General features: G+C 37.1%; 1 protein-coding gene across 1 annotated transcript; it reads left to right on the top strand.

Moving 5' to 3' along the window:
- The first annotated feature begins 4149 nt into the window (after positions 1–4149).
- On the top strand, positions 4150–5025 carry LOC126249213 (mucin-5AC-like). The gene has a single exon (XM_049950867.1). The coding sequence runs from the start codon at positions 4150–4152 to the stop codon at positions 5023–5025; it is 876 nt and encodes a 291-aa protein (XP_049806824.1).
- The last annotated feature ends 10038 nt before the right edge of the window (positions 5026–15063 follow it).

Here is a 15063-nt window from a genome sequence, read left to right as displayed (position 1 = left end):
GCATAACTTCCAGGTAGTATTCCTTATTGATTGCATAATCCATTATTGCAGGAATCCATTATACACTATCCCATTGCAATAAAATAAAACAGTGAGAAGAACCTCAACATGTGATCAAACTTGTCTAAATTTTTGGTCTTGTCTCTTCAGAAAATTGCCATTGGGACAATTTGGCCTTGGTTTCAACATCATACCCATATATGTCAATGTTTCATCACCCGTTATAACCTTCTTTAGAAGTTCTCACTCGTTGACGATGTTATTCAGCAATTACTGAATGTTGTCTATGCAATGTTGTTTTTGGTTCAAATTCACAAATTTTAGAACAAACTTTGCTGATACATGTTTCATGCCCCAAACGTCTGAAACAATAGCTTGCAATGAGCAAAATGATATGCAAACATCATCAGCAATGTCTCTGATGGTGATTTGGTGTCTTTCCAGGACCAGTTTGTTTATTTCTTCCATATTGTCATCAGTAATTGATGTGTTAGGGTGTTCAGGGCAGTAGTCAACTTCAGTGTCTTCTCAACCCTCACTGAAATGTTTGTACCACTTGCAAACTCTTGTCTTACACATGGCAGATTAGCCAAAAGCCACAGCCAACAAATTCAAATGCAGTATTTCTTGCTATTCCATTTATCAACTCAAAATTAAATGCAAATTCTTTGATCCATCTTTTTGAAAGTAAGAGTTCACTGAGCTCTCAAAAACACTTATAACATTTTTACTGTCCAGTATAAACTAATATTCAAAACATTTGAAAATGCAAACGTTCATCAAGAACATGTGTACCAACAAGATTTTTGAAAAAATTGAAAAATGGATGTATAAATCCTGTAAAATTAAACATTTCCCATTACTTTTTAATCAAACCTCACACACATGTTCAGTACAGTACATAATATTATAGTATATTACCCATTTTGCAGAACTGTTTTTTGTTAATTTCTTTACATTTATCACCTTGTCTGTTACACCAAAAAATAAGTATTTAACATGAAAATCAGTTTTCATCTTTCTAGTTTTAATATATTATACCATGCTATAAATGTAATGCTTAGCACTACTGAGAGCAGAAAATACATTTATATGAAAAGGTTACACATTCTTGTACTGAAGAAAACACTTTACTCATGATAGGTTAAGCTGACCTAAATATGATACAAAATCACATAATTTGTTTGTATGCATTAAACAAAAAGAGTACCCATTAGGCAAAAATTTTATGAGTTAGAAAGTATAAACTACTTTAAAATGATACTGTATTTAATTATTTAAAGCAAGCAATGTGACTAGAAAAAACAAAAATGTTGTGTAAGTTCCTGGACTGAAAAGCCGAAGTGGCCATGCGGTTCTAGGTGCTGCAGTCTGGAACCGCGAGACCGCTATGGTCGCAGGTTCGAATCCTACCTCAGGCATGGATGTGTGTGATGTCCTTAGGTTAGTTAGGTTGAACTAGTTCTAATTTCTAGGGGACTAATGACCTCAGACGTTGAGTCCCATAGTGCTCAGAGCAATTTGAACCATTTTTTTGGACTGAAAATCTTAAATATGTTACAGCTGGTCTGGAATATGATACACATGTTATAGTATTATGTACACTGAAAACAGAAGATTGAGATCTTAAAAATGACACAGAGAATCCAAAACATGATATATATGTATAAGTGTGATTTTTGGTGGGATTTGTAGGATATTTATGGTATGAATCTATGTCAGAGTGAACTACAAAAATTTCTTTACTTGTTTTTTTCTGTTTTTATTAATATAAAGTCAACCAACTGTGGTTGGGAACTATTTACAATTATAATTAATATATTGATACTAATAAAAAATGAGAGATGCGCAACAAAGAATCACTGTACTTTTCTTCCCATGAATATCAAGAGAACTATTAGACAGAAAGCAGCTTCCTCATTTGATATTTCCCACCCAAGTAGCAATATGAGAAATTGGACATTTCCCTATCACATTACTCTTATTAATAACAGAAATGTATTTATCATTTCATTAAAAACTATTTTGTCATTGTCCAAGAATACTTCAAAGGAACCGACATCATCCAGGCCGTCATCACTCTTCAAAAAGATATCAGAATCAGCTTCCTCAGTTTCTTTTCTCTTTCCACAACTTTAGTCACAGTAGGTTTTGGCCTACTCCTTTTTCTTTTGACATTTTTCTTTTATTCTTATGATGTAATTACCTTTTACAGTGGGTCTATCCAGTTACACTTGATGACAGGTTTGTCAGTTTTTTTTTATTCTCTGAACGAGTATATACTCAAAACTTGCTGAAAATTCACTGCAGAAAAGAGAGGTTACTGTATGTCTTCTAGTACCATTAGCTTCAACTTCACCTCCATCCAACATGGTATCCTCTTCTGAAATGTTGTGACCTGGCTCATTGGCATTTATGGGCTTGTGGCGGTTATCGACTGCAAGAGTCGACCGCCTCATCTTTGAGAACAAACTTCTTTGAAAACTGTCGATCTCAGTGTGTTCCGAACTCTGTATTCGAGGGGATGTGTTTGTACCAACATGATCAAAATAAAGTTAATTCATTATAAATGAGTGAATACTTAATGTTGGGTTCGATATTACTGTACATAACATCTTGATCCCCATACTGGTGACCCCGATGCTCACTAATGCCTCTTACGACAACAGAAATGTGTACTGGAACATCGCCATGGACAAACAATGCAGCAACCCTTTGTCGGATTTCTACGTCCATTGACTTCGCATCGCGCCGCATCTGGATGAAGTGTACAGGAAGTGTAATTAGTGTGTAAATTCCTGACTCTTGTGTGAATCGGAGTTTTTTGTAACTTTGGTCACCTTCTCACACATCGACAATGTGACCAAGGCGCACATGTCATCCATCGAAACCCGCTCAACGTGTCGGTAATTTCACTTCCGGACAGTGCAGTGCTCCTTCGCCAATTGATTTGGACAATTTTAACTTGCTTTTGTGTGATGATTATTACAGTGACATTCGTCACTGCAATGCTTCGACATTGGACAATCATGCCAAACAATGGACTGAAACAAACGGGGACTATGTTGCAAATCCCAGTTCGCACGAACTCCAAACTACGGCTAAATCACATGCCTGGTCGAATTCACAAACGCCCGTCATGGCTACCGCGTCTTCCACGCCGCGTGCAAATTCGTTCGACTCGGTTTTCGCACAGCCCGTCTTCCAGAGTTCGAATGTTCGTGCCAACTTTTCTGCCGCTTCTCCGTGCTTGTCCCTCATTTGCAGCATTCAACTACCAACATTTCTCTTGGACCAACTTCCAATGTGGTTCATGGTGGCGGAATACATATTCTCCTCTTATGGCATCACCAACAAAAGTGAAAAATACCTTGTACTCTTCAGGCACCTAAAGGACTCTCATTGTACAATTACGGACATTATCTGTGACAATTTGAGTGACAAGTACACCAGAGCGAAAACCACTTTAATTCAGCACCTGTCACCAACATAATAGGAACAGTTTCATCAAGGGCATCCTACCAATCAGCGACAATACACCAATTACACCGATGACAATGCCGGCTGTTTCTCAGTGCAACACTGGACGTGCCACGCCTCCCTCTACACAGCACCCGAGCCGCACCGACTCTGCTCGACCACTACCCACAGCAACGTCACGGCCACCGCCTGCTGGCTCACTGACCTCGACCCAGTCAAAACAAATAGCTGCGTGACATACGATCCCACCACAGCTACCGCACCCACATCTTGTCAACAACTCGCAGACACTACGCACGCTTACCACCCGGCCGTTCACTACTCCATCGTACCCGCAACTTGATCACCCACCCTAGAAGACGATTTCAGCTGTATCCATGCTTCATACAGCAGTGAACGTGTTCTCACTCTGCCACCACCGAGCATTGAGTTTCACATTTGCGATCGCACACAGGATCTCTTCTACTAGAACTGTTACGTCAATACTGTGCCGCCGACCTTGTCCTGTACCCCAGGTTACCCTTTGATGAGACAGATTCTGATTTCGACCCCATCTTACTCAGTGATACACAGCACACTGCTTCATGACATACATTTTCACCTGAACAACTGCAACAGCTACTTGAGAAAATTGCGACATACAACTTGTTGGTACCAGATCACTTACACATGCTGCAGCCGACACCGACCGAGCACGACATGCAACGAGATGCTCCTGTCATTCTTCCACCTCTGACTGCTGACGATCCTTCGCCGTTACTACCAGCTACAACTAATACCGTGACGCTCATGCTACATGGATCTATGTCCCAGATGTCACAACTGTCATCATCATGCCGCCTCAAGAGGAAATTCTACGTTACTGATGTGATACAAACAACTTATTTACACCGCTGCCACCTTTCCTTGGTAGTTCCAGACACTTCATTTCTGTACCACTGCATAACCAGCCGCATTCCAGTGCCGCTTGCTTTGCCACCCTCTTCACTACTTCCGCAATGTATGACCAACATATCTGCCGTTTCTGCTTCGACAAGTGAGCATCTTTCCACTCCGGCACACAACCGTGCAGCAGTTTCGTGGAAGCAGCTTGCAGCCTTACAGCTCGACCGCAGCGCTGACAACAATAGCACACAAGCAGCTCCAGTTCCATCGAACTGTGTCCCCTCTATGCCACGGACCAGTAGTTCATCCGCCGATTCGACTTCTTCACGTTCACATTACATCTCATCGCCTTCCTGCTCTGACCACGGTTTCGCCAACTACGTCCGCCTTTCACCACCTCTCGCCGTCACCATGCCTCATGCACAGCACTCACGGCTACGCCCCCCAACATTCGATCACGGCTGTTTTGCACATCAAAACACCGACACCGTCAACTCCGCTCGGAACATTCTGCCATTTAATGCTGTAACACACTCACCGTCTACTGACTCTGAAGTGACACTTCCGTCTACACCGAAGTCATCTGCCGCCAGTGTCAGTCATATGCAGCTTGCTGTTTTCTCCCCTGCTGTGATATCAAGTGCCTCTATAACTCTGTAATTACTGCGAGTGTTGCTCATCCGACATCTTTTACGCAACCTGTTAAGCCACAGCGTGCTTGCTCCTTTATGTCACACTGCCAATAACAAATTGTTACCGGACACGTTGCAGTTACCGCGGCACTCGCCGGCAAATACTTTGGCAATACATCGCATTGCATCTTCGACGCACTCCGCCCGTTTGATCGGATCAAAACCCCATTGTGCCGCACGTCCTTGGCACGACGATGTTCTCCCCACTGACACGCCGCCGCCTTCTGCTTCCACCGTGCTACCAGCAGCATGGCACGGTCAACCTTTGGACGCCTTCCGCGCCTCCTTCCCTCCACTGGTCGCACCTACGAAGACATCAAGAAATGGTCCGATCGCACCTTACACTAGCGCCTGCCACGACACGATCGGTCGTCATCAGCCGGCCGGGTGCACACATGCCTCTCATCATCATTACCGTGCTCCGCACTACCGGCGGGGGTCTCTGTGGTGGTTATCGACTGCAAGAGTCGACCACCTCATCTTTGAGAACGAACTTGTTTGAAAACTGTTGATCTCAGTGTGTTGAGAACTCTGTATTCGAGCGGATGTGTTTGGACCGACATGATCAAAATAAAGTTAATTCATTATAAACGAGTGAATACTTAATGTTGGGTTTGATATTACAGTACATAACATCTTGATCCCCATAGGCTCATTCACCTCTTTCATGGCCAAAACATTGTCTTCTTATTTCTTATACGAAAGAGCCATAGTACTCCTGCTACAACCTAACATGTTTCAATTCAATATTGTAGGCATAAAATAAATGTAATGTCACTAGGGACTTTTTCACAACAAGCCACTCTACATTGTAAATGTCAGAATGTAACTAATACATACCCATAAAACAGATTCTGGAGGAATAATAGACACAATTAATTTTTTGCCAACTAATACATGGATAAGACCACGTGCGTTCACCACCAGAATCTGGCACACAACTAACAACTTGAAAACTTAGCACACACTATGTTTCCTGGTGTATTAATGTGAAAAACAGCAAGAAATACAGCACAACCAATGCATTATTTCCAATAGCAACAAGAAACACACATTTCAATGTATAGAACTCCATGATCAAAAAATTTAGTATAGCACTTTTAAGAATCAACAGTATCATGCTTTGGAGCAGAGTGTATCACACTAAAGGATTATATTGACTGATTAGTACACATCACTCTATAATAAACATGACAATAATGAATACTCCAGCAGACAGAGTAAATTTTCTATTCTGTAACCCAAACTTCATAGATACAAAGTCAATATTTTCATAAATGTGGCTAGTGTTCTAGAACTGCATGCACTTTTACTTTCAGTGTAGAAGTGCTGTTTGTCAGAATTTCTTTTTATGTCAAAACTGGAGTGTATAATGGAAAAACAAATTATGACCAACTATTCTTGAACACTGTCAGCATAAATAACAGCAAGAACATTTGCGACAGGTGTGGTCTCCTTATCAATAACATAAGAAAATTTTATCTGTATCAGTTCTGGGACCCTTGCTGTACAAATCAGAAACAAATTACTTGGTGTGATAAGTAGCAAAATGTTCAACACACTGTCCCAAATTATATATATATATATATATATATATATATATATATATATATATATATATATATATATATATATATATATATATATATATATATATAGCTAACCCAATTTGTCAAGCCTCCATTATGGCAGAAGGTTGGTGGTAGTCTCTCCACCCATCAGTGATGACCCAGTGCTGGAATGTGCAGTGGCAGAGTCTCTCCAGCAAGGCAGCTCCATAAATGCTCATAGATAATTAGGTGTGCAGAGGGTCAACTGACAATAGACATCACCAACATCCACACTCCCCACCACCACCACGCCCTGCTCCACCTGCTCCACAAGACACTGCAACTGATATCATTGATTAAGCAAGGCTGGAACTTCTTGTGTGCTCTGCTGCAGTGGGGGTAGCAATGACCATCATGAGTACCAGTTTCACAGTTTGGCCAGCCCTACTGGTGGCTTCAGACATTTGTAACTTCATCTTTCAGATGCTCTTTCCTGCTGCATCAGTGGCTGAATAGTTGCTGTTGAAATTTATCTGAGCCTTCTTGCGGCACTCTGCTCAGCCACCTGTATGATGGCATCTTTCTGTTGCCATGAGACCATTGTACTTCATTTGTGGACTTGAGCACTTGGTCAGTTACATGTGTCGCGTCCATGTTCACCTCAACCTGTTCAACATTTTTCCCTAGCCTGCAGTCTGCTGGTCATTGAGTCAGGCAACTTGGCTTCTGGTATTGTCAGTGAAGAACTTAAACAGTTTTTCACTGTTCATCTGGGAGATTATTCTGGGGCATAACAGTACCTCTCAAATGGTCCAGAGAATGAAATGCTTTAAATGAAAGAGTGCAACAATTATTCTGTGGAATGTTTTAGTGTTCATTTCACATGTTGTTTACACAATGTCTTCATTTTCATTGTTTGGAAACATTCTAAGGATGGCCTTATCAAAGTTCAAATTGGTAGGCTTTCATGAAATTGAAGCATGACAAAATTCTTATTTTATGGAATAAATTCTTATCATAGATTAATTTAATTCCTTTTTGACTCTGATTATGTGAGAATATATAAGCAGAAACATCAAATATTATTCCATGACATTTTAGGCAAACTGTCAGATGTCTGTAAGTTACTGCCACAATATTTCAGAACAGAATATTCCAGATGAATACTGGAAAAAGTGCACTGAGCTCCCCTATTTAAGACCTCATATGCATGATGTACCCAGTTGTCAATGTGTATGTGTTGTTTGAGTGTATGTGCTCCTGCTACCAGTCAGTGTGCTGCCTGGAGCACGCTCCATGGCGAAAACTTGCGTCGTTGATATCAGATCAGTTGTCTTCAGATGGTACAATTACAGAATAATGTCAGCTATGCAGAGCATGAAATTACTGTATGATATGATTAGATACAGTATCTAACTGGAAATCATAATCCCAAATAATAAGGGCCTCAGATCATTGTATTTTCATTACTGTATTGATAATGGTGTTCCTGAAATTTGATGCAGTCTGGAATTCCTGTGTGATGGTCTGGATAGATGTCTGCCTATTACACATTATGATCCTCTTCAATTGTTGACCGTCTCTGTCAGTCAACAGATGAGGTCAGCCTGTACACTTTTTTGCGGCACATGTCCTTTCATGTTTCCACTTCACTATCACATTGGAAGCAGTGGACCTATGGATGTTTAGGTGTGTGGAAATACCACGTACAAACCTATGACACAAGTGACACCCAATCACCTGGCCATGTTTGAAGTCCATGAGTTCCACAGAGTGCCCCATTCTGCTCTCCCACAAAGTCTAATGACTTCTGAGGTTGCTGATATGGAGTACCTGCTAGCAAAATGCACCTAAAATGAAAAACGTCAACTACGCAGAGCATTAAGTTACTGTATGATAGTATTGGATAAAGTTTCTAACTGGAAATCATAATACCAAATAATAAGGGCCTCCGATCATTGTATTCCCATTATTGCATTGATAATGGAATTCCTGAAATGTTAAGTATGGGCCGTAATTTTTGTTGTATTGTATTTCAGTACTGTCCTGGGACTTGCTTAATGGTTTGACACGGGTCAAGATGAACTTGTTCTACAACAAGGGTATTATGAGGCAGTCTGCAAAAATTGAATGACTTGTGACACAGGTGATGCCAGAAGTCTTTACTCAATGATCCATCTGTTAATGGAAAATCTGTGAATGCTGCATTGTGCTAATGCTGGCAGCAGAGCTTAACTTTGGTCTTAAATCTGTTTCACCACCTCTACTGAACTTGAGCAGCTCAGTTAAAGAGGTTGTATGCCCTTTTCGAACAGATGCTGCAGAGGTATTTTTGAGGAGTCTTGTCATGAGTTGCTAAAGCTGCACCACCACAGGGCAACATTTCACTTATGGAAAAGGCAGTCCTGCATAACTGGAGCAGACGCGGATATGGTAGCACTCTAAGTGGATAAAAATAATGCTACCATGCTCATGCCATGGAAGCACCGTATTAATAAGATCAATGTTCTATTATGTGACTCAGTGGACCACAAGACTGATAAGGATCCTACTAGCCATGTGAGGAAAAAACAGCAGAATTTTTGACTTAACAGTTCTCTAACAAAAGAGGTTGTCAAGAGAGAGAGAGAGAGACCACAATGTTTAGGTTGTCTGTACTGCCTTAGATCCATAAAGGTTTGGCTTTAAGATTCATTGTGAGTAATGTTTTAGCAGCCCCTGATGCTGTGGGTAACTGCTTGGCATCTTTACTGAAACACATTTTAGGTAAGTGTCCACATTATAAAAGAAATTCTACTGATTTTATCAAAAGACTCAAGACACTTAAATTGTAAAGTTTTGATGTCATTTCCCTTTTTACAGTGGTGCCGCCAGTGGCCTCACTATACATTGTCCACAACAGATTTGCAGCTGACATACAAACATTGTTCGAGTGCATTCTCTCTGCACAATGAGTTTTTTGAACAATCTGATGATGTTGCCATGATGGGGAGGGGGGGGGGGTACTTTGTCTCCCCTGTTGGCCAACCTTTTTGTGGAAGCCATGCAAGGATGCAAATGTTATATGGGGCAAGCGATGTGCACTTTTCATGAATGTATTGTGGAACATCAGTGGCATACTAACTGTCTCTAAGCCAGCAAGTCTGCTATTGCCAAACACTGTATTTCTACTGGCTATTTGATGAAATACAATATACAACAATTGTGGCTTAAAATTAAAACTGCTGGAACTCCATTATCAATGAATCAGTGGAAATATCATAGTCTGAAGAAGTTTTCAATGGGTATGGAGCTGCCAAATAGATACTCCATGTAATATTGTTATAGAAAAATTTTGTGCTTTGTGCATTTGGCACTTTACTGTGCAAAGATGAGCATTCCGATATCGATGGGATGAGGTTCCTTCACAAATGCCACTGTGAGTAGCACACTGACTTGAATGAGGAATTCATGCACTGAAGCGACACTTCTGCAACAACAATGGGGTATATCATGCATGCACTAGTGAGGTCTTAAATAGAGAAGCTTGGTGTACTATCACCAGTATGCAACTGAAGATGACCATAAAACTCTGCACCAAACTAATATGGCACCAACTTACAGACTCCTGGCAGTCCGTCTGAAATTTCGTGGAACAATCTATACACAATGAAAGTTTTAAATTTCTCAAACAAATGCTATATTTCTGCCATGTATTACTATTGATAATAGATGCAATTCTTTGGCATTTAATCATTTACAGTATGGTATTTGATACACTTTGTTTTTACATAAACATGTACGAATATTACAAACCTAATTATACTACATGTATATTACACAGTTTACTCTCTCCCACATGCAGATGTGTTTTTACACCATATCACTCACACTACTTTGCACAAACATCATGCACTATGCTTATTTCTGTGTAAACCCTTTTAAATAGTCTGCTATGTACTTTAAGATAAGTGAACAAAAATGAGCAGCAGAAATATTTCCATACAAAACACACCATTTATACTGCCTATTATTTGTCTCAATATGTAATTTTTTTAAATGAAGATGTTCACATTCAAGAAATATCACTCTATATTAAATAGTCTCTCCCTTTTTATACTATTTAGACAGGGTGAGATTGTACACACTTTTAATTTACACTGCCTGACAAAAATGTGAAGCGCCCAGAAGGGGAGCAGGAAATAAAACTTCATGGGTTGAGAGAGTATGTGATATTATTTCAGTTATTACAAAATGGAGTCAGTTTGTAAAGAAATTAGCAGTATAAGCTCAATTATCAGTATGATGTTGCACCCCTCTGGCCTGGGTGCCTGCGCTGATTCACTTGGAACGGGTCTCATAGAGCCATCGTATCCCGTCCTGAAGCCAGCTGCTCCATAACTGTTGAAACTGTTCCTTTATATGCTGGATACTGGCACTTGAATAGAGTTGAAATCTGAGATGATTAGATGCATGTTCTTTTGGGGACAGATCTGGGGATCTCGCTGGCTATGAGAGTACCTCAACATCATGCAGATCTTTTTTTTTTAAAAAAAAAAAAAAAAAAAAACAGACCATGACTGCTTCATTCAGTGACCATTTCTAAATTAAAATTGAAACAAATGAGCCCTCAGTCACTATTATTTTTAGTCTTATTGACCAGGTTTCATCACTTCTAAGAGCGCCTTCATCAGAATGAAAACAATTAAAATGGCCTATAAGACAGTCACAAATTTATAGGAAAAGACACTTTTTATATAAAAAGTGTAAGTACTGACTAACAATAAAAGACAGAGGCAGTACTTACATGGCACATATAATAATAATTAAGAGGCCAAAAGGGCTTTAGTCACAAAATATATGAAAAGGAATGCCTGAAGGCGAGCCACTATGGGCTGCTCATAGCCGTACAGCAACAGGCTGAAACAGACTGAGGCGCCCTCTTTTATAGTTTGTCAGTACTTACACTTCTTATATAAAAAAATGACATATTTAGATTTATGCCTTTTAGTCTTTATAAACTTTCTTCAAATTTAAAAAAAGTATCAAACGAAAAATATTAGAAAGTTTTTACCCAGAAAAACAAATAAATTTAGTAAGCAAAAATGAGTTTTAGCTTTGTAATTGTATGGGTAATTGGGAAAAATCAGAAGAAACAAAACTTCTACCTAAAGCAGTATATTTTAATAAATTAAATGATTTTGATGTTGGTGAAGAAGATTATAAACATGCACAATTACTTTGGGAAAAATTTAATTTAGAATATTTTGGTGAATGTCAGGATTTATATCTTAAAACACAATGATCACAATTATTAGCTGGCGTTTTTAAAAATTTTAGGAAGACTGATACAAATATTTGATTTAGTTCCATCTTCATGTTGTAAAGCACGTGATTTCTCTTTTGATGCTGTTTTAAAATAACTAAACAACCAATTCAATTATTACACATTTACCATACGATTTTAATGATTGAAAAAGGAATAACAGATGGTACATACATGTCAATGTTGTAAAAGATGTGTAAAAGCTAATAGTAAATATATGACAACTTTGATAAAAATGTGATATCAAATTGTTTAACTTATTTAGATGCAAATAATTTAAATGTTTATGCTATGAATCCATAATTACCATATTGCAGATTTAAATGAGATAAATGAAAAAATTTCGATCAAAAAAAGAAAGTGACTCAGCGAACACTTCCAAAAATGGTTATATTATTGAAGCAGATTGACAACAGGCAAAATATCTAAAAGTACATGATTTACATAAAGATGTACCATTTGCAACTGTTAATGAAATTGTATCAGGAAATAATGAAAAAATTATAACGTGCTTATAATAGTAAAATAATTATGTAGTTCATTAAAGAAGTCTTAAAGAGTAAGTCTCTAGAAATTAAAGTAAAAAAAATTTAAAAATCTTAAAATTTAAACCATATGATTGATTAAAATTGATTTAAAAAGTTTAAATATCTCAAAAAATGGATAACAGCCACCATGCAGAGAAAGAAGCCTTCATATCACACAAGAACAAAATCGAAATGGCATTCCATTTAACCAAAAACATCTACAACAAAAGACCAATATTGTTCATTGTAAACTTAAGGCATTCCTGCAATGTTATCTGTCCGGAGGTCTTTTATGCTTCTGAATGTCTAGTAATGAATAAAAATGGCCTAATCAAAAAACTGAAGGCCAAGGAAACGAAGATTTTGAGAAAGATCTTAGGTCCCTCCAAAGACAATGGGGAATATAGGAGACGTCATAATCATGAACTTTATTCCCACATAGAAAAGATAACCGATACCATCTGGAAAAGAAGGATTATGGTTTATGGACATAAACCTGAATGGGCCCTGGAAGACTCACCAATCATATGACCACCTACTTTCAGGAGAAGAAAACAAAATGGGCCTGTTTCACAGAGGTAGAGAAAGATCTTAAAGGAGTGGGGATCACCCATGATGACATCTTGGAACATGTCCCACTCAAGGAGAAACTTATGGCGTGGCAGGGTTTCCCAGAAAAGCCAAAACTAAAAACAGTAAAGGTTTGGACCCAGGAGAAGAAGGAGCAACACGGAGAACGAATGTGGGAGTGGGCAAAGCGGTCCAAAGATGGTCTATACAAAATGAATGAATGAGTGAATATATAGATTTAAATACAGAAAAGAGTCTAAAAGCAAAAAATTATTTTGAAAAAGATATCTACAAACTGATAAATAATGCTGTTTTCAGAAAACTATGAAAAGTATAAGAAACACAATAGATATGAAATTAGACTCAAATGGCGAAAAATATAATAAATTAATAGAGAAACTGCATTTAAATATACAACAGTATGTAACAAAAATTTAGTTGATACCCACATGAATGAAACTAAAATTTGGTTTAATAAACCTATTTATTTTGGAAAGGCTATACTTGATTTACTGAAGGAATTTCATTTTCACTGCAATGCTATGTAGCTCCAAAATATAAAGATAATATTGAACTTTGTTATCAAGATACTGATAGTTACATCTGTACTACAGAAACTGAAGATTTTTATGAAGATACGAGCTCAATGACTGATTATTTTTAGAAAGTCAGTATGCAGATAATGATGTTTATAATTTATTTAAATTTAATAGACATGTGTTGAGAAAAATTAAAGATAAATGCAAAGGAAAATTATATGAAGTATTTTTTGGTTTAAGAGCGAAAATGAATGTTTATAAAGTTGATGATTAGGAAGAGAAAAAGTTAAAATGAGTAAAGAAATTTGTTACTAAAGATAAAAATATGTTTAAAAGATTATAAAGGTTGAAACTATATGTTCTTTCATTCCAAAGCTATATTCCCAACCACCATAATTTTCTTTTAAACTCATAACATCAATAGAGTCTGAAAACATTTTTATTATGATTCTCAATGTGTATGTGATAAATAACATTTTCATAGCTTTATCAAATTGCACTTTTGAGCTTTCTTTTAATATATATTTTATGTTATAATTTTCTAACTGTTCTAAAGTGTTAAAAAACTGATTTACATAGAATTAATATTTTTTTATTTTTGTTATGTTCTAGAACAAACTTTCTACATGTATTTGAGTTACTGCTGTTGTTGTATTTTTACAAAAACAATTTAAATCTTTAAATTTTTGACAATTTATACAGTTTTTTCGAATTTGCATCAGATAAATAAGAATCATCTTTGTTTATGTTTTCCAATGATAATTATATTTTTGTATGTTGTTCACTTGGAAATTGTTTGAAACGTTTTTTGATTTTGATTGTATATTTTCTATGATATTCATTTAAACAAGGTCTACACATTGTTGTATAGCTGTCTATAGTATATCCCTGTGAATTAAAGTTATCAACGGATTTCTCAAGTAGAACAGTTTTTACGAATCTTAGACAAATAACTTCCATTTATATAGACAAACAGTTATTAGAAAAAAATTAAAACTCAAAAATGTGTTTATATTCCTTTAATTTAAAAAGCATTTTAGAAAAAGTTAGAAAAATAAAAAAAGTAAAGAATAAAAGAATTAAAACATAAATTCAGGAAGTATTCATCAGTGAAAACAAAAATGAAAAAAATATAAACTTTGACATGACAAACGTTATAAATAATATAGTAATCAAAGATGGATACAATACATATTTGTTCAAATGTCAATAACATGAAGAAGTTTCCTGATAGATTAATTACAAGATAAATGAACTACATACTTCAGTGAATGACAAATAAATAATGAAACAGATAATTAACAATAAGTACATGAAACAATAATAAAATGGTTGTACAGTGTGGGATGTGTGTAGTTTGCAGTTAATTTATAGTTCATTCTCATAAGGAAAATGGGTCATTTGTCACATACACGAGGAACTCTTGAGTGGAGTAAATTACTTTACTTTTGATCCACCTCAAAATACTGATTTTAAATTTATTTATTGGCACTGTGTAGGCATTTTCAGGTAATC

This window comes from Schistocerca nitens, chromosome 3 (assembly GCF_023898315.1).
Source record: "Schistocerca nitens isolate TAMUIC-IGC-003100 chromosome 3, iqSchNite1.1, whole genome shotgun sequence".
NCBI lineage: Eukaryota > Metazoa > Arthropoda > Insecta > Orthoptera > Acrididae > Schistocerca > Schistocerca nitens.
The sequence above is the reverse complement of the archived record's forward strand: the minus strand, read 5'-3'. Positions and strand labels throughout refer to the sequence as shown.